Raw genomic sequence first — 26033 nt, 5'->3', positions numbered from 1 at the left:
TTCAGCTATAGCCATTCTACTGTTGAGACACTGAGTTTCTTATTTCATCTACTGAGTCCTTTATTTGTGACACTTCTTTTTGTATCTTTTTTATTTCTGCTCTCATTTCTTCTTGTATTTTCTCGGCTGTACATTCCACTATTTCTTTCATGTCTTCCATTAATTTACTGGATGTCTGTTCCATCATTACCTCGAGTTCATTGAACATCTTCAGCATTTCATCTCTGAATTCTTTATTGGAGAGATTGTGTTTGTGGATAGCCCCTGTTGAGGTCCTGTGTTCTTATTGTCAACCTCTCCTCCTGGTGGGGATTTTCGCTGTTTTTTCATTTCGCTGAGGAATTAAGGCGGTGGGATCTTAGAGTTCTCTATCACTCTTTTCTTGCTGCGATAGCTAGCTGAGCTCAGACAATGGTGGTCGTCTTTTTTCCATTCTGGGGTACCACCCTACTCTCAGGTACCCCTTGTGATTTATGTGAGGCCTCTTGTGGGTCTTTTGATGGTGTGATCTGGGCTTATACAGCTTCCTGTGTTCAGTGGTAGTTTTGGTGGAAGTGGAATAAGCTATTGGACCCCGAGCAGAATCCCGGCAGCCAATCAATGGCCAAGATCCAGAGACTATAAAACAACACTCCTGGCAGCTCACAGCCTTATTCGCAGTCATTCGACCTCTTATAGCCTAGTTCTCCCTCTCAGAGAAACTAGCATGGTACCAAGAGCATCCTGCCTGCATGGCAGAGCCAGGCAAGCTCTCTATGGTGTATCCAATCTGCCAAATACAGTAAGAGTGATGGGTCTCATTCCCCTTACCCTGAAATAGCCTCTAATGCGGAATTGCTGGAAAGGATGAGTAAAGACAGCCTGCTAAAATCTCAGGGCTAGGACTAATAGAGACATTACTGGTGCCCACTCAATCAAATCGATGATCAATGGGATGATAGTGATAGTGATCATGATACAGCTTTTTGTGTTCACTGGTAGTTTTGTTGGAATTGAAATAGGCTAATGGACTATTGGCCTATTAGTGTTTGAAATGGCCAGGATGTTCTCCACAGAATTAGGTATGGAGATTGAGATGAAAGTCTGCAGTTTTGGCAGGGGGAGAAACTATCTGTGGCCCAACAGGAAGCCAAGCCCCTTTTCAAGGAAGCCACACCCATGACGCAGAGACCATGCCCCCTACCAGGCCAGAGATGTTCTGGAGCTGGGGGGCTGGGAAGTCACAGACCTGAGCGAGAGTAGAGGGGCTAGGAGGTGGGCAAGCCTTTGGAGGAAGAAGCCTTCCCTGGATGATGGGGTGCGCTGGTCTCTTGCAAATGAATTCTTAAAAAAAAAGAAACAAAAAACGTGTTTTATTCTTTTCTTTTGAGCCACATACAGAGATGTTTAGGATTTACTCCTGGCTCTGTGCTAAGGGATCACTCTCAACAGTGCTCCAGGAAACTATGTGGAGTATTGGGGATTGAATGCAGGTCAGTTGCATACAAGGCAGTATAGCTTTGCCCAATGTATTATCACTCTGACTCCATGAAATAAATCATTTTTACAGAAGTACTATCATTATTTGAACTGGCTTTCTTCCAATTTCCTCTCTATCACATATTTGCAGAAAAGAATTTTCAAAGTGTGGTACTTGTGCAGCAAAGGTTTACAGCAGAGTTTTTGTATTTGCAGAGGAACTCTGTCAGGAATTTGTATTTATCTCCACTTGAATTTTTGTTAATAATGCCTTAAATTCTCCATAAATAGGCTATTGTTGGCCTGCTATCTCTGTCACAACTGTAGAAACCAATATTTAAATTTATTGAAGATAAGATTTAATTAAAAACAATTAAGTGTTGGTTTTAATAAATCATGTTATTAATGGTATCTTCCATCACTCATTTTTACAACTTATTTTTGCAAGAAACCAAATAGTTTAATGTACCTAGCCCTGAATTTCCACATGACAAAAATTATCTGGAACAGGACAGTTATTTTCCACATCACACAGGGCATGTTTTCCATGGTCCTCACCACTATGTTTTATATTACCAGGCTATTAGAATTCATTTATATTGCTATTTATTGCAGACATTTTAGTTTTTAACCTGGATATAAAGTTTTCTGAACTGAGAAAGCTTCATTTATCATGGAAAATAGGCTTTCCTCAAACTCTATAAAAATAATTTGATTCAATCTGTTGTCTTACCTCTATCCCCTAAACTTGGTCATTGAATAAATTTTTGGTTTAGCTTTCCAAATGTAAACTGCTCTTAGATTTATTAATTTTATACTGTTTTCTTCTTTGTTAGAAAGAATGAAATAATAGAATAGAAAGGCCTATTTTGACATGATATATATCTGCGTAAGAACTAGAAAATAACTCCAAAGTCTTGCAGCGATTTTTCCTTCACTCTTGGAACTGGAAATGCACCACTATTTCTACATCTTGTTAAAATCTCTGGCTTTCCACCTGACTGACTCATCTGCCTCTTAGCTAAAACTCAAGGTTCAAAAGGTGTGAATGAAAAGGAACTGATGCTTCTGTTTCTCTTGTAGTTTCTTCTTGTAGCTCTATAGTTGTTGAGTTAGTCAAGGCATCTTATAGGGTCCTGTGTCATAATCACTCTACACTGGGACAAAGCACAGGTATTGCTGTTATGATCACAACTGGAGTGGTGGGTTTTGAGACAGTTCTCATAGCAGCCTTTCACATGTCTTTGCTTGGAAGAGACCACAGCTTCTAAGTGTTCTTTACAGTGTTTTCTGAGAAGTCATTGCTAGAGGCCCAGGCTCCAGTCAAGCCTTCTCAGTGATGATATAGGTGCTTCATACCCTGTATCAAATCCCTTTGTGCCCAAATTAACTAGACTGGATTCGTTATAGGCAATGATATTCTGCTAGCCAGTATATTCTTCCAGCTTCCAGTATACATATCTTAAATAAGAAGGCTGCCTTGGCATAAGGATATAGTTCAAGGGGTGGTCCTTTGCATCACATAGCTTCCAAACTCAGCAACAATGCCCTCACTCCAAATAGCCTGTTTAATATAATAAATATTTCATACATCCTTTTAAAAATTAAATGCATTATTTTGAGATAATTATAGTTACCGTGTGTACCATTTTAACATGTAATTTACTCTGTGCACTTTTCTCCTGATTTCCCATGGTAATTAGAAAACTAGAGTGAAATGTCAAAACCACATTTACATTGATGCAATATATAATCCACTGAATTTACTCAAATTTTTAATTTTTCTTCTGCAATTGGGTATATCTATGCAATTGTATGTTTATATACCAATCACCAAAGTCAAGGTACACTGTAATTTCTAGACACAAGGGTCCTTTCCATTGCCTTTAAAAAATTCCTGCTGCTTCATCCCTTTGCCCTCTCAAGTCCCTATATTTCCTGCAGCAATATGAAATTGTCACTTCAAGAATGCCTAACTAAAATCATGTATTATACATAGTACTTTAATATTTGCTATTTTAGTCAAAGATAGAGACAAAATATTGAAAGTAGCAAGACCAAGAACAAAACTTGATACAAATGAAAGACCAGAGGAGAATGGTGAGATGTAGTGGAAAAACTCAACAAAATGAACATCTTACCAAGAATTCTTTACACAGAATACCATTCTATATTGAAGGGATGATACAGAGCTTCAGGGGCAGGCAATAGCTTCATAGACTTGAAATCAGTTTTGCAAGGAACATTAAAGGAGTTTTTTTTCTTAATAGTAAATTGATCTATTTTTAATTTTTCTTTAACAAACCATGATTTACAAAGTTGTTGATAGTTGAGTGTTCAGAATATAATACTCCGTCACCAATCCTGCCACCAGTGTCAACTTCCCTCCACCAGTGTTCCCATGTTCTGTCCCTCTGTGAGACTGAGGCCTTGGCAGGTCTTGTGGCTGTAGTTTTGATCTTATGTTTTCAGTGTTGTTGAGTCTATGCTTTGGATATGTAGCAATTCTACACCCCCATATAAGAAGTACAGCCAGGGCCCTGATCCCTTGTAACTTGTTTTACATTTCTCTTTTCCCCTCAATTTCTTTCCTTCTATGTCCTTCTCCCTATACTCTGGGGCAAAATATGATCTAGGCATCCCCACATTTAAAACATTACATTTTCTTGTCCAGTTGTTCAATATAAATAACTTTCTTTAAAAGATAAGACAACTTGTTAACACTTAGCTGTTGGATTATAGTTCTAAGCATTTTAGAAGCAACATTGGTTTGTCCCTTCTCCTATTGTATGGAGTCTAGATTAATTGAATTATACTCACCACAGTGCTACTGGGAGACACCAAAAAAAATTCTATCCAGGCACTCCCAATGCTCTGTGTTTATTTTTAACCTTTACTTTGTACTCTTCTTCCCCTATCTGTTAATCACAAACCTCTCCCAATCAGACATCTGTTACCTGAAAAATCAAATCTTCTGATGACTCTGAATTTTGTATATATAGGTAAAATATTGCTTTTCTCTTTCCTTTGTGTCCTTTGCATAGTTTATTTTAGAGCAATGTCCTTTTTGTATAGGTGCAGGAAGACAGTTAATGCTATGTTTTTGTAACATGGAAGTCAATTGACTCTGAATAATATTTACTCCTGGGCATCTGTCATATTTACATGATATAAGCCTCAGCTGCCCTTAGTTCTTAGCACCTCAAAAGGAGGTCCTGCTGAGGGACTTGGATGGATCTAGGGCAAACTGTCAGCTACCCTGGCATCAAAAAGGGATAGTCTGAGCACAATGAAATGTATAATAAGAGTGTGGTCATGGAACAAACTCTGACATGATCCCAAAAGAAGTAACTGAATAAGAAACCTGCTGGGTTAAGTAAAACTAATCTTGCTTAAGGACTGTAGTCTGGGATATATAGTAAGATTTTCCTAGGAAGAACCACTCTTTAAGCTTTATATATCTCTTACTGTGTTCATACAAAACGGCTAGAAATATTACTAAGAAGTAAATTTAATATGATTGTTGAAAAAGATTATTAGCAAAGGAAAGGAGAAAGCAATATGACTTTAAATGGAATTCTGCTCTCGGGGCAGATATCCTAGTAGGAATCTAGAGGACTGGAACCCCTAGATGAGATTCTGTCTTTTTGGATGGCTTTCCTAGAATAACTTGCCCTGAAGGAAGGGCTTTACATCTGTCCATTGTTTATGATAGTGTTTAACTACAACTATTTCTAATTGCTATCTCCCAACCCTTCATGATTTATCTTTGACTAGCATGTGAGACTGGAATAAAGGGCCACTGATTACCAACCAGCCTATGGCTCCCATTCCTTCATCCATTGTCGGCAACTGAGGGGATAGTGATCTGGTCAAACACACCAGGGTCACCGAAGAGCAGTGAATCAGAACAGCGACACTTGACCATTCAGTATGGCATTCACTTATTGTCTTCATGGTTATCCTCTAATTAAGAAAGCCCTACTTATCCCTGGATGCAATAGGATTTATACTTTTTAAATGATGAATTGATGTTTCATTTATATTGCACACTTTATTTTTACTTTCATAGAGATTTTTATTACAGTATTAACTTATTAATATGAAACTTAAGCATTATTTATCATATATTATAACATAAAGGCTATACTTTCTTTCTTAGAAAAAACGTTTTTATATTTTTATAAGCTTATTCAGATTTCCCCTTGAAATTATCTTCTTTGTTCCCTCTTCCTAAATTGTATATTTGCAGTATTTATGTTTTATACGCTTATTTTTAAGTATATCAGCGTAGAATTATTCTGGTTTTAATTTTTTAATTTATATATCTGCAAAAAGAGAAAGTTCTTGAAAAAAATTATTGTCAACTTATTGGTTAACAATTTTGTGAAATTTCAGTTTAGCATTACTCATTTACATGAGTGTACATGTCAAAAATATTCCTTCAAATATTTTTAAAATCTCTCTAATGTGTGGGATATAAAGGAACATGTTAGGGAAACAACAAATGGTCTAAGTCATTAGAACTGGAGATTTGTTTATAGAACTGAGCTTACATGGGGAAGGAGCCCTTAGGACACTGTGGAAGGAAGCACTCTGCTGATAGGATTTTGAATTGAAATGATACATGTATGAAAAATATAATTAACAGTATTGTAAACCTGATACTGCAATGAAATGATTGGGGAAAAAAAGATCTTTTTTCCTCAATATTATATTCTTCTGATTAATTCAAGATGAGTGTATTAAGCAATTCATTGCTTTTATAGCTATACAAAATTCCATGCTATGGATGGACACCATTTATTAAGCTACTATACCCACTAAATACATGTTGCTTGGTTCCAGTTTGGGGCTACTGTGAATAAAGATGCTTGGAATTAATGGTCAGATATTTGTGTGACTACAAGTTTTACTTTATCTGGGATAAAGGTATGAGTAGAAATGATAGCTCACATAGTAATTGGATACTTAGTTTTATAATAAACTGTCAAATTATTTTCCAGAGTGACTGTACCTTTCTTTTCTTTTCTGCCAGTAGTGGATGAGTGATCTTTTCTCTGTGCACAGCTTCCAGAACTTTTTTATTATCACTTTAAAAAATGGAGCCATTCTGATCATTAGAGCACATTAGTGTAGGAGCATTTTATTCTAGAGTAGTTATCATGTTATATTAGCTTATGTACTACTACATTATAATTTCAATCATAAAATGGTATTTTTATAATATTATGATTAGAAAAAACTTGCATAAAGTTTTTCACCTTCATAGCATTTCCAAATACTTTACCATATTTAATTTTAATATATAATGCTCTCCTATTATCATTGTTCATCTTTGATGAGAAAATAGAGAAAGCAAAAATAAATGAATCACCACTCACTTACCACTCAGAGGAATGGAAATATGTCTGTTAAGAACCTTATGTTAAATTGATTGTATAATCTCCTCTAATTTTAACAATCTTTCTGCCATTTATTATCATCCAGATTCCTGAACCTTGCTCTATTTTTACACTTAAAGTGTTTGAATTAAATAAAGTATGTTAATTATTTTTTAAAAATGATGATGTCCAAGGGAATGAAATTGCAAATGAAATGACAGACAAGCAATTGCATTCTCACTTCAAAAATTTAAAGAGAGAAGAGAAAAAAAGTCAACTTACAGGCTGATTCAGCTGTGAGGATCAGAATTGACCTCTTTGATTCCTAAAAACATTCTGGCTTTGAAGACAAATTTGATGTTTGTTCATTTAGATCATTTACTTGATCTTGAGCAGGGCTGGAGCTATAACACAGTGGGTAGGGTGTTTGCCTTGCACTTGGCCGATTCGGGTTCAATTCCTTCGTCCCTCTTGGAGAGGCCGGCAAGCTACTGAGAGTATTCTGCCTGCACTGGAAGAGCCTGGCAAGCTACCTGTGGTGTATTCGATAGGCCAAAACAGTAACATGTCTCACAATGGAGAGGTTACTGGTGCCCACTCGAGCAAATCGATGAGCAATGGGATGACAGTGATACAGTGATACTTGCCCATGAATGTGAGATGGATAAAAAAGCAGGTATAGAGAGTATATATGGATCTTTCTAATGAAAATTATTTGCTCACAAAAATACTGGTTTTTCCAAGAGTTTCTGTTCTTGAAAAGAAGTCAGGTGACCAAAGAAGTATGTGGTTATCACTTATTCCACTATTCTCATTAAGAAATCACTGGGAAAGCCACAATTTATTCTAACATTGAAATTTATAGAGTAATTAATCTATTATTTATTTTTGGTTTTTGATTTTTGGGTCACACCCGGTGATACACAGAGGATACTACTGGCTCATACACTCAGCAATTACTCCTGGCAGTGCTCGGGAGACCATATGGGATGCTGGGAATCAAAGCCGGGTTAGATCTGTGCAAGGCAAATGCCCTCCCCACTATGCTATTGCTTCAGCCCCTAGAGTAATTAGTCTAATACATTCATCTTTTATACAAGTAAACAGAGATTCAGTGCCTTACAGCTGGCTTGCAGAGAAGCTAGGCTGAAGTTTAGGTTTCTAAGTTGAACTATTAACCTCACTGCACCTGGTCCTATGGCAGCTTCTGATGTCAAGGCTGCTATAAAGAAACCATAGATTTCTTTATCTTGTTTTTGGCAGTGTGACAGTGTTCTTCCAGAGTGTACAGTGTATGTACCAATTAGCTATTCCTGTCCTAAAACATCAGATCTTAAATATTGTCAAACAACATTGTTACTAAAGTTTAACAATATAAGTGACTCCATATCATTGATACCATTGTAATTTTGCAAATTTTAGGGAAAATATTTTGAAAATAAGGATCATCATAGTGATTCTTCTAGTGGATAATTATGTTTCACATCATACTGATGTGAGTACTTTTGTTTGGTGTGGAAAATCATAAGTATCAGAAGAGCACCCCAGAGAGATATTATGGGTTGCATGCAAGAAAGGAAACTGAGCCAGACACAACACCTTTAGTGTCTGATAATTATGTTATGACTATTGCTTCTAACACATAGATTAGTTAGTGCCCACATGGGAGGGCTTCACAAGCTCCCTATCGTGTATTCATATGCCTAAACCAGTAACAATGCTAGGTCTCATTCCCCTGACCCAAAAAGAGCCTCCAATGTGGCATCATTGGGAAGTATGAGTAAAGAAAGGCTTCTAAAATCTCAGGGCTAGGACGAATGGAGACGATACTGAGACCACTCCAGAAATTCGATGATCAATGGGATGATGATGATGATGATTTCTTCTACCACATAAACAAAATAGGCTTGGGCCATATAGCAATGCAGAGTAGAACACTGAAAACTTCAGAGGAATGACTGTGTTGCTCGCAGCCTTATTCTTAATGCTCCCATTCCTGACATATATAAACTCTTATTAAATAAAATATTTCATCTAATGTGAGCAAACTTCATTATAAAACATGTCATTGTAGCTTGTACTCTTTGAAAATGGAGGCAGCCCCAATCAAATATTACATACTGGCATTAAAGAAGTTAAAATCTAAACAAAACTGTATATAAAAACACATCAATAAAATACAGTATTTATAAGTGAATAAATGAATCAAAAATCTGGATTAGAATACTGCATGTGTGAGTTTGAGAAAATCACCTAAGCAAATAAAGATTCACTGTCTTAATATTAGAAAATTATAAATTTTACTTAAAATTTTAAAGTACTGATTAAAATGTATAATTTATATATACTTTGGAAACTAAAGATTTTTTTTATTGAATCACTGTGAGGTACAGTTACAAAGCTTTCAGGTTTGAGTTTCAGTCATACAATGATCAAACACCCATCCCTCCACCAGTGCACATTTTCCACCACCAATGTCCCCAGTACCCCTCCTAATCCCACTTCTCTTCCTGTCTCTATGGCAGATAATTTCCCCCATACTCTCTCTCTACTTTGGGGCATTATGGTTTGTAATGTAGATGCTATCACATTTGTTCCTTTATCTACTTTCAGCACACATCTCCCATCCTGAATTATCCCCCCAACCACATTGACCTTCTGTATTCCAGCTGCCATCTCCTCCAGCTCAAGGAGCAGGTTACCAACCATGTAGCAATATTCCTGGCCCCATCTCTACTGTCCTTGAGTATCAGTCTCATGTTATTTAATATTCCACAAATATTAAATAACATAATATGAGTACAGTCATTCTACGTTTGTTGCTCTCTTTCTGACTTATTTTCCTTAGCATGATACTCTCCATAACCATCCACTTATAAGCAAATTTCATGACTTCATCTTTCTTAACAGCTGCATAGTATCCCATTATGTAAATGTACCAAAGTTTCTCCCGAGATGCAAAAAAAGCACAGTAGAAATGACATCTGCACTTGATTGTTCATTGCAGCCCTATTCACAATATCTAGCATTTGGAAGAAAGCTCCAAAATAGACGACTGGTTAAGGTTTTTACTTTTTAAATATAATCAAGCTCTAAATTCACCTATGTCTCATAATTTTAATGTTTTATTGGGAAAGATTTTGTATGACTTATGACATCATAAAGACTCTGGATTAAGCTATAGGAGAGGTGACAAGACTCAAATAATGGAAACAATTTGGACTCATGAGAAGGGAAATTTCCACAGACTTTAAATTGTCAATAATTGCAAATCTCTAATAAATAAGACTTAGCAAAGCTGGTATTTGACCCAGATCCAGGAAGGGGAAGAAAGGAACACAACCATCCTGATGTTTATCTACAAAGAACAAGAAAAAAGTGTAGAAGTGTGTTTATACTAAAAAGAGGATATAGAGTTTATGTTAGAAAATATTATGTTATAGACAATGCTTAGGTATCTTAATAGTGAAAAATATAATAAAAATCTCTGCATATAAAAATCACCTGAATAGACACATAGAATAGACACATAATATTTAATATACATAAAACATTAATTATTGAAAATGTATATCCCTGGGCTGGAGTGATAACACAGCAGTAGGGCGTTTTGCCTTGCATGCGGCCAACCCAGGTTCAATTACTCTGTCCCTCTCGGAGAGCTCCGCCAGCTACCGAGAATATCTTGCCCACACGGCAGAGCCTGGCAAGCTACCTGTGGCGTATTCGATATGCCAAAAACAGTAACAATAAGTCTCAAAATGGAGACATTACTGGTGCCCACTTGAGCAAATCAATGAGCAATGGGATGACAGTGATACAGTGATACAGTATATCCCTTAGCAGGGAAGGAATAAGCATACCTAATGTCATAGAGGCTAAACATAAGCATCCTTACTGAAAGCCATAGTCAGTAGCAAAGTGTTGAGAAGTTTGTCTTATCTTTTTAAAGAAAACATTTCTATAAAGCTTCTTGCAAAACCAGTTTCCAGGCTATGAATTCCCTAGACTCTTGCCTTGCCTAAATCTCTGTATCATTTCTTCAAAAATAACTGATAATTTAGCTGAATAGAGTATTCTTAGGAACTCCTAGAATTTCTATCTTATTTCTCTTGAACATATTCTTGAACCATAATTATCTGGTATATTGCTCCATTAAAAAATTACTTTCCCATCTTCTCCTCTTTATTGATACTTTCCTGCATCCTAACTTTCCATTTACTAATTCATCCCTCATCTTCTGTCACTCATTTCAATCAATTTTTACTTTACTAATATGATCGTAAATTCTATGATTTCTCATTGCAGCTTTAATATCCTCTCTCATTCATCATTTTCAGATAATAATATTGTTTATTTCTGTTAGGGATTAAGTATCCTTCCTATGGCACTCTGAAGTCATCATCTGAGCAGTGATAGAGCTGTGAGATAGGATGCTTAAGTCTACATGCAGTGTATTGTATTTGTCCATTAATTCTGGTTGAATTCAATGTAGAGTGAGAGAGCTGAGGTCTGGTTTAGTGTAGACTGGAAAGCAACCTAAGGTTCCCTTTACCAGTTCTACCTTGGGTCATATGATACTCTTTATGCTGCATCCAGCTGCTTCTGAGTCTTCAGAGTACAACCATATAACTCTTTTCTGGCTCCCTTTAAACAAATCCCGGTGACAAACCCTGGTCCTGTTTGCTCCAGTTCTTGAAATCTGTTCAGCAATTACATCTAAATTTTGAAGTTGTTGTCTGTTTTGTCATGCTTTGTATACATATTGAATACTAGCCCCTTATCAGATATATGATGTGTTAATATTTTCTTCCATTTACCATAATGTCTTTTTGTTTTAATAATATTTTATTTCATCACAAAGAAGCTTTATAACTTGATAAAGTGCATATTTTTTCTTTTGTTTTCCTGATACTTGTAGTTGAATCACTGAAAATACCCCTAAAGTTCTATGTTTAATCAAAAAATGTTATACCTGTGTATATCACAAAGCATTTTACCTGTATTTTATTGATGCTTTAACTAGCATTATATGAACTTAGGTCTTACATCCAAATCTTTAATACATTTTGAGTAACTTTTTGTGCATGGGATGGGGTAATGGTCCAACTGTCCCATTTTTTGTATGTGACTATCTAGTTCTTCCAGTTTTTCCACTCTCCTCCCCTTCCAAATTTTATTTTGTTAAAACACCATCAAAAACAAAGTTATTCATAATTGGGTTTTTGACATACAATGTTCCATTACCAATCCCACCACCAGTGTCAACTTCCCTCCTCCAGTGCTCCCAGATTCCCTCTCCTGCCCCCATGCCCCAGCCCCAACCTGCTGTCTTGACAGACACCTTTAATTGATTATTAAAATTTGGGTTTTGTGATTTTAATATTGTTAGATATTTAGCTTTGCCATTCCTTATTACCACCAATGTGCCTGAATCCCCAAGGCAATTTCTTAAAGAAATTTTCTAGCTTCAATTTATGCTATGGTTTCCTTTGCTTTAAATTAACTTTTTCTCTGTGTGATCATTCTAATATTTCTAGTGTGATAATTAAATTTCATATTTTTTGGCTTAAGCCAGTAAGAGCAGTGTGGAAAAAAATATGTCTGGTATCCAGTAATTCTCGCAAAACTTTTCAATTTTATTAGTTCAGTTTGGAGCATGTAAAGTTTATTAACCAGCCACTAGTCAGTGTTCAGTATTCTGGTTGACTGGAGTCAAAGTACATGTTACTCTTTGAGTGAACTTCACTAGATTTATCTAGACAAGAGTACAGATGGTAAGAAGAAAATAAGATTTTTTGACCTAAAATACGGAAAATCAAATTGATACGGTCAAAATAAAAAATAATAATCCACTATAGCCTAACAAACAGTTTTAATGAATATGATTAAAATCCAATTAATTTGAACTGAAAGCAAGAGAAATAATCTAGAAATTTAGGACCTGAGTTTATACTGGATTCCTAAGGACTCTGAGATTCAATCAGAGATTTTCATAGTTCCTGTTCACATTAGAACTTCACAGAACAAATTGAAGTGTAGAACAATTTCTTCACAGAAGAAATTGAAGTGTAGAAAAAAAGAGAAATAATCCAGAAGACTGGAGATCTAGTATGGTCATTAAGGTTCTTGCCTGACTTGTAGTCATCCAATTCTGATACTGACACTGTGATATAGACTTTCCTCTTCTGTTCTGAAAGCTTCAACCTTCACTGGTCTAGTTGTTTCCTCTCATAAACTGTTCAGAGGCAGGATCCAGTGTGCCATGAAGAATTGGATGGGAGAAGTCTCTTATCTCTGGTAAATCAGCAACTTGTCACATATACTCCTAAACAGAAAAAAAAAAATAACAGGGATTCTGTGGGACATCTAACACTTTACCTCAAGTCCAGCAATGAAAGTGGAAAATCAGGGGGGAAAAGAACAGTGGGTTGAGAAAGATAAGACATTTGATTATGTTTGGGAAAACCTGACTGGATGCAGAGAGATTATGTATTTTGCAGAATGCTACTTAAAATAAAGGCACTATTTGCTTGTTGTGTGAATTATTATGGTCCCTTGAAAGTTAACTTTCTATGCTGGATTCAGCACTCTTCTCTGGAGCGTAATTGGTTTCAGGTCAGATGTGACTCATGAAAAAATGACTTTGAAATAAAATCAATCTAAAACATTAGAGGGGAAATAGTTCTGTGCTTAGCTACAGGATTATAGAAACATTTTATTGATGGAAAGCTTTTTAAAACAATATAGATTGATTCTTATTTCCTAATCCATAAAATGAGGGGGTTGGATCAGGTGATCTTAAAGGTCATTCTTTTTCCTTTGCTTTTTTTTTTCTAGGAAGCTTAAAATTCCAGCAGATATATTATTTTAAAAAAACTTAGAATTTGAGTTTATGTCTCTCTTTCTGTCTTTTCCTCTCATTCCTTCTCTTGTTTGGTCTCTTACACCTTTCAGTTGGTGTTAACAGTCTCAGTGTATGTTAGTCTCTATCTATGATGACTCACTGTAAATCCCTCTGGTCAGCATATATGATAAAAATCATTCCCAAGATCTGTGATTATAACAATGCAAATACTTGTTTTCCATTTGGAAATATAAACCATAATGAATGGCAATTTCTTGGGAAAAATTGTCTGAATCTTGGGTCTTCAGAAACATCAGGTGAAATAACAATAACAGAAGGTGCCCCGTGTTCTCAGAACTCTGATTTTATCTATAACACTGAAATGCCCAAGTCAATGCACTCCCTGTCCCAACTTTCATTCCTACACAATCTTTCTCCTTAAGTCGAATGCTCCAGTTCTGCCATTTTACTTTGAAATTTAGTCACAGAATTGATCTTGCTTATACTTAACCTTTACTTGTGACACTTGTTATCTATGAGCCTGTGGGGTTTTTCTCCTCAGAGTATTAGAGCCTATAAGTAAGTTAGCCCCCTCCTCACAAACGTTCTGATCTCCTCTGCTTTTTTGTTTTGATGGTGGTACCAGGAACTAAACCCATATCCTCATTCAAAGCAAGTTCTTTATAGGTTTGCTAAATCCCTGGCCCTGATCACCAACATTCTGAATAAAGAACCATTGACTACAGTAATTTTTCAATTTCTGAGCTAATCACCCAAGAGTTTAGAAAAACAGAGAGAGTCAGGGTTTGCTCAGCTCTTTAATTTATTTATTTATTTATTTATTTATTTCGCTCAGCTCTTTCTGTTCCTTGTCCTTCCATTCCTCTCTTAGCCACTGTGCTGACTTATTTGCCTACGCAAACTCTCTTTTTTCCAATGTTCTGATTCAATTGCTATTCTAGAACTTCCCTTTGTTATCTCTTCCTTTTGCTTGCTTTTCTGCTCACATCAAAAGCTTCTTTGCTTCAGAAAAATATTGCATTTTATTATTTTTTTGTTTTGTTTTTGGGGGTGCACCTGAAAGTGTTCAGGACTTACTCCTTGCTCTGTGCTCAGGGATTACTCCTGGTTTAGACCACCATTTGGGGAGCTGCAGATTGAATTTGGGGCAGCTAGCTGTATTTGGGGCAAGTGCCCTACCTGCTGTACTATTTCTGTGGCCTCAATATCTTATATCTTAAATTCTGAGTTAGACCCCATAGTATAAAAGAAAGAATTATGATGACTGTCCAAAGGAATTTGGTAATTTTATGACTATCAAACATACAAACCCCAGTATTGTGCCTTTCAGGAATTATATGCATCTTTGTGAACAGAGTTTGAATACTTCAGTGTAATGCAGCTTTTCTCTTAGTGACATCAGGTGGAAGATCCATTCTTAATTACAGTTATGAGTGGGATACATGGAATTCAGCTAATCTTCCATGCCTTGATGAATTAGCTCTGGAGATGATGAAAATAACTTCCTACAAGATGAATGAAAGCTTACTGTTGCCTCAAAGGAGGAAGACCCTAGTACTTTCACATTTCCAATATGTGCTATATGCTTTCCTACATTCATAAATTCCCATTCAGTTCTAATGCAAGCAATTAAGAATTGCTTACTAAATTACTGCCCAGATGAATAAAATGAGACGCTAGGGGGTTCTCTCTCAAGGTGACACAACCAGTAAGAGGTGAGGTCAGCATTGTTCCCATATGTTTGATTGCAAGGACTGGGTTCTTATTAAGAGGCACCAACAAAAACATTTTGTATGTATTTTCTCTATGAATCATGATGTCAATCTTCAAAGATGAATATGTATCCTAGGAAAGTTGAATCTCAGAAAAGGTAATTGAGTTTCCTGAGTTATACTGTTCAGAAGTATCAAGAGGAATTTAAACCCAATATTATCCAAGGGTTTGTGTTTATAGGTACCCCATTACACCTCAACAGTTATATAAAATGTTCAGCACTTTAGATTCAGAGCAGACAGATTTAATCCTGAAGCACATAAGATTTCTCAAAAATTTTATTTCATTTCTATCAATAAGTACTTAAACCTTAGGGAGTTTCCCAGATAAAGAGCATACTGCTTCCCTGGACAGGCATCACTTGTTTAGTTCACTCATTTCACTCAACTCTCTTGGGGAAGCTGCACCATCAAGTCCACATGGCAGGAGCTGCAGCCCATTTATCTGTAAAAGATGCACAAAAAGAGCCTGAAAAAAACCCTGCAGCATCCAGCCTGCAGGATAATTCCATTTGGAAACCAAAGCAGGCATTTTGAAGTTCTACAATCACTGCACTATTGGCAGTTACACTGACAGAAGTAAAATGGGACGAATCTGCTAACTTTGGTGTACAAGAATTGCTAACCACATTTTCATCAACCAATTTCCTTTAAGCAAATCAGTCGGAAGAAAGTCCTGCTCTTCAGTTGGGTAATATCTCTAAAGCCAAAAGCTTATAGGGAAAAAATTAAATAAAATATAACCTTCTAACAATGAGTAAAATTTTGTTATTTATTATTTTTGTCCTGTTGCAATACAAATTTTAAGAGCAATCCTTTTATCCTTCTCTATCTTTGATGCCCCTTTATCTGTTGAGGTTTGCTTTGCAGTTAGTCAATTATTTTTCAAAGAAGTTTGGAAAAAACATTGAACACTGGGAAAAGAATGTTCATAATAATGAATGTGCTGTTGACCTTGAATAGATGATCAACTAGTAAAGCCATAAACAGGGTTTTATTTAGCAACAGAAGAACAACAGGAAACTACAGACAGACAGAATGCTTTCATAATCTACACTTTGATTCTCTCCCTAGATGCCTTACTCACATAGTCTCTAAGAGAGCATCCTACAGATTCCATGGAAAAAAGATATGAAAGCGCAAAGTATCACTGGTTCTGTAGCCTTTTGATCTATTTGTATGAGGAATCATTCTTCCTACCTATTAAGGACAATAAGTGGTGGAAGGTTTGAGCATTTTAGCAGTAGTGAATATGAAATAAACTTTGTATGTCAAAAGTATGCACTTGAACTCTGTTTCAAGAAAGTGTACCATAATAGATGATGATGGTAATGATGACGATGATGATAAAATAATGTGAAAGCTTGGGGATAGCTCAAAGTTGAGAGAGGAAGAACCAGGATTTTGTCACATGAAGATTGAGAATTGAGGTAGGGAACAGAAGTCTCAGATAATCTTGTCTGTTCAACCCTTGAATATCTGAGTAAGAGAAAGACTCCAAAGCATAAAGTGCATTAATAATTTAGTGAGCTTGCATTTATAAAAAAATATCTTTCCCTTGGAACAATACGCTGCTGCCCCAAGATTCAAAGATAACAAAAGGGGAAAGATGAAAGAATAAGATCAGAGGAAGTTTAATCCTTTAGGGAATATTGGACTAGTAACATTATAGTCTATTCTCCACTAGGAGGTTTTATTCAGATCATTCTCATACCCATATGAGCACTGATTGATATGATTATATGATTTTTATCTTTCCTTTTGTTTGTGTGCTATACTTCATTAATTTTTGCATATGTTAAACCATTCTTGAAATTCTTGGAATAAATTATATTTGATCATAATGTATGGCACTTTTGTTATACTGTTGGAATATCTTTGCTAAGATTTTGTTGAGCACTGTTGCAGCGATGCTCATTGGGGAAATTAATCTGAAATTTTCTTGTAGTAGTAGTATTATAGTAAGAGTAAGAGTTAAAGTTTAGAAGTATTATTACTATCTGCTTTGGATATTAGATAAGAGTTTAGGTAAAAAGTCTTTTTAAAAGATTTGATAGAACTCATCAATAAACCCATCTAGATAAGGGTTTCTGATCTTGAAGAGATTTTAGTTAGTTTTTTCCTTGCCCATAATAGGTCTATTCAGATTTTCTGCTTTGTCTTTGTTCATTATGGTAGGATTCATGACTCTAAGAACCCATGCATTTCTCCTATATTTTCCAGTTTTCACTTCAAAGTAACCTCTCATCATATTTTGTACTTCTGAGGGGGCTGTTGTAACTTTCCCCCTTTCACTTCTGATCTTACTTATTAAAAAAGAGAGAGAGGTATTTCTCTCTCTTTTTTCCTCTCCAAAGTCTGGCAAAAGGTTTGTCTGTTTTACTTATTCTTTAATAAAAACATCTCCTGGGTTCATTACTCTTGGTACTATTTTCTTGATTCCTTTATTACTGGTTTATGTTCTAATTTTCAATTTTCTTCCTTCTGCCAATTTTAGAATCCACTTGCTATTCCTTTTAAAAGTCATTAAGACTTTTGCTCCTTAGGTTGCTGCTTTGGGCTATTTCATCTTCCCTAATGTAGGCCTGTATTGCTATGAATTTCCTCCTAATAGTACATTTGGTGTGTCCCATAAATTCTGATAGTTTGCTTCTTCATTATCATTTACTTTATAGAATCTTTGTATATCTTTGTTGATTCTCTTTTGGGGTATCTAGTAGGATTTTGTTCAGTGTTCCAGTCATTGAGATGTCCCCCAGTTTCTTCATTTTTTTAAATTTTAATTGAATCTCTGTAAAATATACAGTCACAATGTTGTTCGTGATCCAGTTTCAGTCACATAATGTTCCAACACCCATCCCTCCACCAGTGTACATATCCCTCTACCAATGTCCCTAGTTTCCCTCTCGCCACCCTCTATTTTTTATGATTAAATAGTATTTTATAAGAGGATTATTGATATGCTTTTTATATTTGCAAATTTATGTGCGTTAAGTTACTCCCTAGTATGTGGTCTTTTTAGGAGAATGCAAGAATGCAAGGGTGCACTCTGGAAAACAGTTCTATTTTAGAGGTAGGAAGGACCCTGTATATGTCAATTAATGAAGTTATTTTAGTGGCATATTTAAGGCTCTTGTGTCTTTTATTTTTGTTTGGTTCATCTTTCTAATGATGAAGTGGGATATAGAGTCTCCCACTACTATTGCTTTTCCATCAATGTGTCATTTTAGGTCAGTTAATAGTAACTTTTAAGGTTTTTTTTTTGCCCCTTATGCGCATGTGTTGATAGGAGTTAAAACCTCTTGATCTATTGCTCACTTAACCAGTAAGTAATGCTTGCCTCTATTTCCTACTTGTATCACATGTATCATTTGTCATCTTGTTGAGCAAGCACCGATAACATCTCCATTCATCCCTGTCACGTGCTAGTGTAGCACGATGGCTTCTGCTCGCTAAGAGTCTCAAACCACTCATTCAGGGTTTTGACGAAGAAGTTTGACCATCTCGTAGGTGGGTGGCCAGGTGTTCTTTTGTCGTACCTGGAATATAGACTATAACAGCTCTAGTCTAGTGGTTGTCTCCAAATCACATTTCGTGTCCGGCCCATCTGATTTCAATGCCTTGGCAAACGAGACACTGTCCCTGATCCTTGATTGTTGATGGCAGTCGTAACTCCAGATTCCTTCTCTCACTTGAGTGAAACATGATATTCCAAACATAGCTCTTTCAATTCCTCTTTGGGATACCTGAATAGTGTTCTCATCCTGTTTGCGTAGGGCCCAAGTCTCTGAGGTGTATGTTAGGAAGAAGGGTGGAGTTGAAAAACTGTGCCCAGAGCTGGAGTTTCTTCATTCTCTTAACAACATCTATGACACTCTTGAAAGCGTTCCATGCTACTCTCTTCCTCCTGTGCACCTCAGGTGCCCGGTCATTTGTCATGTTGACTTCTCAACCTAGGTACACATAACTGCTGCATTTGGAGATGTTCGTTCCATTGAGAGCAAATGGAACATCAGGAACTAGTCCGTTTATCATGAACATTGTCTTCGTGGGCTTCAGCTGCAGTCTGACCTTTCCACACTCACAGTTAAAGTCAGCCAGCATTTGTGCCTCTTGGCTGATATTTGGTGGTATTAGAATGATGTCATCAGCAAAGCGGAAGTGGTATAGTTGCTCACCGTCTATCTCCACTCTCATTCCTTCCCATTCCAGTCATCACATGACATTCTTGAGGGTGGCATGGAAGAGTTTTGGTGAAATGGTGTTGCCCTGTCAAACCCCTCTCTTTACGTCGATGATCAATTCCTTGTAGAATGGTGAGATCCTGGTGGTGAATCCATAATACAGCTCACAGAAGATCCTGATGTACTGAGTTTGAATATCCTGTTTGGCTAGGAATTTGGCTTCAGTCTTAACAGTATCGAAAGCTTTCTTTAAATTGATGAATGTTAGACAGAGCAGCATCTTGAACTCTTACAAAACCTCAATGAACTTGGCCACCGTGTAGATATGGTCGATCACACTGAATAATTTTCAGAACCCAGCTTGCTCACATGGTTGTCCTTTGTCTAGTGTTCTGCTAATCCTATTCAGGATGATTCGAGTGAATAACTTGTAGAGGACAGATAACAGGCAGATTGGGTGATAGTTGCTGATGTTGTGGATATCTCCCTTCTTGTACAACAGAACGGTCCTTCTGGTTTTCCATTGGGACGAAAGCTTGCAATTAGACAGGTATAGCATGAAGAGCCAAGCCAATGTACAGGCAGCAGATTCTTCAGGTGTTAAGGTATGACTTGTCTGGACCAGGTTCTGTATACTTCTTTACTGACAAAATGGTGTGTAGGATTTCAGAAGGGAGAACGCTGCGAACAACATATTCAACCTGCGCGATTTGAAATGTGGTCAGGTGGATGTGGATATTGAAGAGATCCGAGTAGAAGTCATGAATAACCTTTTCCATTGCCCTTCTGGAAGATGTGATAGATCCATTAGGATGTTAGAGGGAAGTCATCTTGGTCTTGTAATTGGTGAAGGACAGGCGGGTTTTGCAAATACTTTTCCCCACTTCTGCCACATTGGCCAACACTGCTGCTCTTCTCTCTTTGAGGTCTTCCTTTACCGCTTCTCTAAACAGCTTTGTGAGTTCAGACCTTAGCTTCTGATTGCCTGAGGCTCATGCCAGACTATGTTGGTGAATGAGAATGAGAGTTTCCGAAGACAGGCGTCTTTTTGTGGCTTTCTCTCTCTGCGTTCTTTGCACCATCAAACCAGTCGATTGTATTCCTCTTCAATGTTGTCATCGATGGCATCTTCCCATATGGCCACAATAGTGCCCCAAATCTCCCAATTAGTGGTTGTTCTGAGTTCTCTTAAACTTTGCAGCCCTTTCTCCCCATTCCATGAAGTAGAATTTCACATGAAGGAGGTGTTCTGATCTGGTTTGGAATTTTGGGACAACAGCGACATTGATCAGGCAAAACCATTGATTGAATATGATGTGCTCAATTTCATTGTGGAACTGTCCACCAGGAGACTCCCAGGTCCATCGTTTAGATTCTGCCTTCTGGGGTTGCAAGTTACCATGGATGGTCTTGGTCAACATGATGAACTCAGACAGTCTCTCACCCTGTTCATTCTATTCTAGGCCATCGGTCCCAATGTGGAGTTCTTCAGGTGACCTCCTTAGTCCTATCTTGGCATTAAAATCACTGACAATGACCTTGTAGAAGGTGTGGTCTTCTTTATAGAACTGATCCAGCTCCATGTAGAACTTCTCAATTTCTTCTTCGTCGTAGTTGGATGTTGGTGCGTAGACGACAAAGATAGAAACTTCCAGCACTGAGCCACATGTTTATTCAAACAAAAGCATTGATTTGGATTGGTAAGCATATGAATGAATCAATGCTCATGGCCAAGTTCATGTTGACGAGGACACCGACACCGCTGACACCTCTACTGTTGCATGTTCCAAGGAACAGTTCTCCAATGTCGAAAATCGTATGATGTGATCAATGCCTTCTCATCTTGGTCAATCCAATAACGTCGTACTTGATCTTCTGTGCTTGCACCCAAGATCAGGTCTTTGATGAATGCCAGTGAATGTGCGTTGAAAGTGCTGACAGTCATTTTAGTCCTTCTTCGTTTTGACAGCCTAGTTAGGCCCGGAAATTTTAGCAGCCTCTCCTTGTTCATCCTTCTCAACACTGCCTTATTGAGGACTCTTCCAGGGTCAGAGGGATGAGGCCCATTTTTGTTACTGTTTTTGGCATATCAAATACACCACGGGTAGCTTACTAGGGTCTGCCATGCGGGTGACATGTTTAAACAATTTGTATGCTGACAAACACGCCACACACCATGTACAATGATGTGCTGCTCATGTACAGAAAAACTGGCCTGATCAACATAGTTGATACAACGAGTCCAGCCCCGCACCTGCCTGCATCTCTGGGCAGCACCTATTAGTTCACTCGTCACTGTTTGGCACCATTGCCACACCCTCAACACAATGAGGTGGTTAACTATCGAGGTTGGTGAGTCTTCCTACTCCTCACTACTTTTTCAAATTTCCTACTGCTTTTTCAAATGCTACTTGGTCTAATTAAAGTACATTTACCCTTGCCATTTTTTGTGGTCTACTACTACATGCTATTTATCACCATCCTGTAGTTATACTGTGCATTAAAGTGTGTTTCCTGATAGCTGCACAGGGTTGGATTTTGCTTCCTGATCCTTTTGATGGGAGAGTTTGTTCCATTTATGTTCAAGAGTAATTACTGATATAAATAATTTTTTATTATTTTTCTATGGATATTTTAGAGTGTTTTTCCCCATTAAAAATGTTTTGTTTGTTTGGAGGCCACACAGAGCAGTACTCAGAAGTTTTTCCTGGATCTGCACTCATGATCACTCCTAGCGGGCTCATGGGACCATATGGTATGCCTGGGGTCAAACTTAGATGCTGCATGAGAGGCAAGTGCAATACTGGAGATCCTGTCTCTCCAGCTATTGTTTGAGTTTTTCCACAAATGTTTTCTAGATTATTGATAAGCTTGAAGATTCCTCTGAACTTCCATTTTCTTCTGCTTTAGAAGATGATTTCCTTTTTTTGGTGGTTATGATGAATTATAAAATGGAAGAAGAGCTCAGTGGTGCTCTGATCTGCTATTAATTCTATTTCTTTTTTGAACTATGAGGATGTTTCAGCAGGATAGGTGGGGTAAAGCTAGTTCCAGGCCCACATTGTAACTGTATCTTCTCCCTGTTTGTTTGAGGGATTTGTTTCTATTTTTGCTGTTAATTTTTACAAGTGCTCTATTGGTATTGGATATTAACCCTTTGTCAGTTTATCTATGAACAGATATTTTCTCCCAGTATGGGTGACTTTTACTCTAGTCATCCTGTCTTTTGTTGTGCCGAAGCTTCTTAAGTTGATAGAGGTTAATTTGTTTATCCATACTTCCATTTGCTTTGCTAGTGGCATTGATTTATTGATTATGCTTCTAGAATCAACATAATTAAGGGTTCTGCCTATGTTTTTCTCAATATAATTTACGTATTCAGGTTTGATATGGTGTTTTTAATCCATCTTTTAATTGAGTGTTATGTTGAGTGTATGAAAGTGGTCTGAGTTATTTTTTTAAACATATTACTGACAAATTTTTGCAACACCATTTGTTGATGGGGCTTTTCTTTCTTTATACTATCTTCTCCTCTGTCAAGCATCACTGTCTATATACCTGAATATCTATTTATGGGCTCTCAATTGTATTCCACTGCTCTGAAAGTCTATCTTTATTCCAGTATCATGCTGTAATGATTAGTATAGCTAGAAAGTATAATTTAAAGTTGGGGAATAAGAGCATCCCATCTTATTTTTTTCTAGGCTGGCTTTGATTATTTTGAATTTTATTGTTTCATATAAAGTTAAGCAGCATATAGTCTCTCTTTCAAAAGGATGGCATGGGTACTTTTACTGGAAGTCCAGTAAATATAAACAGGGACTTGAATAAAATTTTAATTTTGACAATATTAATCATTCACGTGAGCAAGGGAAGTGTTATTATTTCCTTGTGGGTTTTTTTGTAGTTATTTATTGTTTTATAAATATTTATATTTATAAATATTTCCTATCTTTTGCTAATCTGTGTCTCAGGGACTTGAGATTTTTAGGTGAAATTGCAAATGAAAATTTTTGTCTCTCTTCTACTTCCCTGTTTGAATATAGAAATGCCACTGATCTCTGAATTTTCTGCTTATTTAGCCTGTCACTTTACTCTACAAGTTTATTCCTTCTAAAAGTTTTTGTCATGGAATCATTAGAATTTTCTAAATATAATATCACATTATCTGCAAAGAATTATAGTTTGACTTATTTTCCAATCTGAATCCCCTTACTTTCTCTTTCTTGTCTAAATGCTATGACAAGGACTTCTTATTCTAGTGTGCTGCTGTCAATGCTCAGATACTTTGCATTTCTTTTGTGTTATTTTAATTTTTTATATTTTACTCACCATGATTTACAATACTGTCAAAGAATATGGTTTTATGCATACAAGATTCCAACAGCAGAGTGTCTGCTTCCCTCCAATGTTGTCTTGTGGTCTCCTTTTCACCCCCCCTATACACACACACACACAGACACACACACACAGACACACACACACCTTCCAAGCATGGTATGCTAAATTCTGTAAATAAATTCACGGATTATGTTACATTGGGGCCATTTAGCATTTCCTGCTATAATTCTTTATAACCCTCTTACCAAAAGAGCCATTCTGTATGACAGCCAACCAATATGATGTGTTCCAGTTCCAATCACATATCAGAAAATTACATGAGTTTTTGCCTTTTCTTATAACTAAGTGGTATTCTTTTGTGTGTTCATAAGTATACATATTCCTTTATATGTACATATATTCCTTTGTGTACATATTCTATTATATATATTCATACATATCTCTCTATCTATCAGGTTTCATTATCCCGTCATTTGTTCTTGGACACTTGGTCATTTTCAGATTTTAGCTACTGTAAATAGTGCTGCAGTGAATGTAGGAAAACATATGTCTTTTTAGAATAGAGATTTTTTTCACTCATGAAGTTAACTATCAGAAAATGGAATTTCTGGGTTACATTCTCATTTAGCTCAATTCTCATTTTGTGAAGTGTCGATACTGTTTTCCAAAAAGGTTGAACCAGGCAACATTCCTACCAATATTGGATGAGATTCCCTTTTTCTCACATCCAAGCCAACATTGGTTGTTTCTGCTATTTTTGATGTGTTTTCAGTTGTTTAGAATATGTTGATGAAATGGTATTAGATGCCAGTATGTTCCTGACTTCTAGGTACCTTGATTGTTTAAATTAATGACCATCCCGGTCCCTTATAGACTTTAAAAACTTATAGTTTATTTTCCACAGCATAAGTATGGCAACTCCACCCCTTTTAAGGCAATTTTTTCCCTTTGATTCTGAGCTTCTTTTTTACTATGACTCATATTTTTTCTCCTATAGGTGGCAGAAACTTTGTTCAGTTTTATGACCCATTCTGCTACTGTTGACTGATAAGTTCAGCAATTGAGTGGAATTATTAAGATAAAGAATTTACTATCATTTTATAGACATTTTCTGTGCTTGTAAAATTTATCTTCTCTTTTAAAGAGGACCCTTTAAAGTTTTTTGCAAGATTGGTTTCAAGACTAAGAACTTCTCAAATTGTTTCTTATCCTCAGTGATTTGTATCATTCCTTCAAATCTGAATAATACCTAGTTGGATATTCTTAAAGGGGTGTTTGTTTCATTGAGGTTTTACTATACTTCTTATTCTTTTTAACTGTATCTAACCATTCTTTTCTTAAATGTGTAGTCTCATTTTTTGTATCCTGTGAGTGAGCATTTATATTTAGGTGTCTTCTTTGATCTTGCTGCTTTCATATTTTACCTCTTTATTTGATTTTTATCATTCTGATTACAATGTATCTTAGAATGCATTTGGATATATTTGGTCTGGAACATTTCGCACTTCCTTGATATAAGTGTGTGCATTCTTCAACTGGGGAATTCTTAGTCATGATTTCTTTGACTAGCTCTTCCTTAGTCTAGCCTTCTTGTGCGTCACGGATACTGATTAGCCTTTTATCACATTCCATAGTTATCTACTGTGCTGCTCATTGGTTTCCAGGCATCACATCATCTCTTGTTGTTTTTCTATAGATCTCCTGCATATCATCTTTTTTTTGGGGGGGTCACACCCGGCGATGCACAGGAGTCACTCCTGGCTCATGCACTCAGGAATCTCCCCTGGTGGTGCTCAGGAGACCATATGGGATGCTGGGATTCGAACCCGGGTCGGCCGCGTGCAAGGCAAATGCCCTACCTGCTGTGCTGTCCTGCATATCATCTTGGAGCTCAATAAATTTTTTTCCCAGATTCTGCTGAGGCCTTTCATTGAGGTTTTATTTCTTTTTCACCGACAATACTTTTCAACTTTTAACTGGGTTTTCTCATTTCCACTCTCATGCTTTCTTGTGCTTTATTGACTAC

General features: G+C 36.7%; 1 protein-coding gene across 1 annotated transcript in view; it reads right to left on the bottom strand.

Moving 5' to 3' along the window:
- Positions 1-12665: 12665 nt before the first annotated feature.
- The window catches only part of ZMAT4 (zinc finger matrin-type 4), a 529730-nt gene continuing 516362 nt past the window's right edge, over positions 12666-26033 (bottom strand). The window contains exon 7 of the mRNA XM_055141948.1: positions 12666-13170. Coding sequence (XP_054997923.1) covers positions 13134-13170 — 37 coding nt within the window. The 3' untranslated portion in view covers positions 12666-13133. The remainder of the gene's footprint in view (positions 13171-26033) is intronic.

This window comes from Sorex araneus, chromosome 1 (genome assembly GCF_027595985.1).
Source record: "Sorex araneus isolate mSorAra2 chromosome 1, mSorAra2.pri, whole genome shotgun sequence".
Classification (NCBI taxonomy): Eukaryota; Metazoa; Chordata; class Mammalia; order Eulipotyphla; family Soricidae; genus Sorex; species Sorex araneus.
This window is presented reverse-complemented; position numbering and strand designations above follow the sequence as displayed.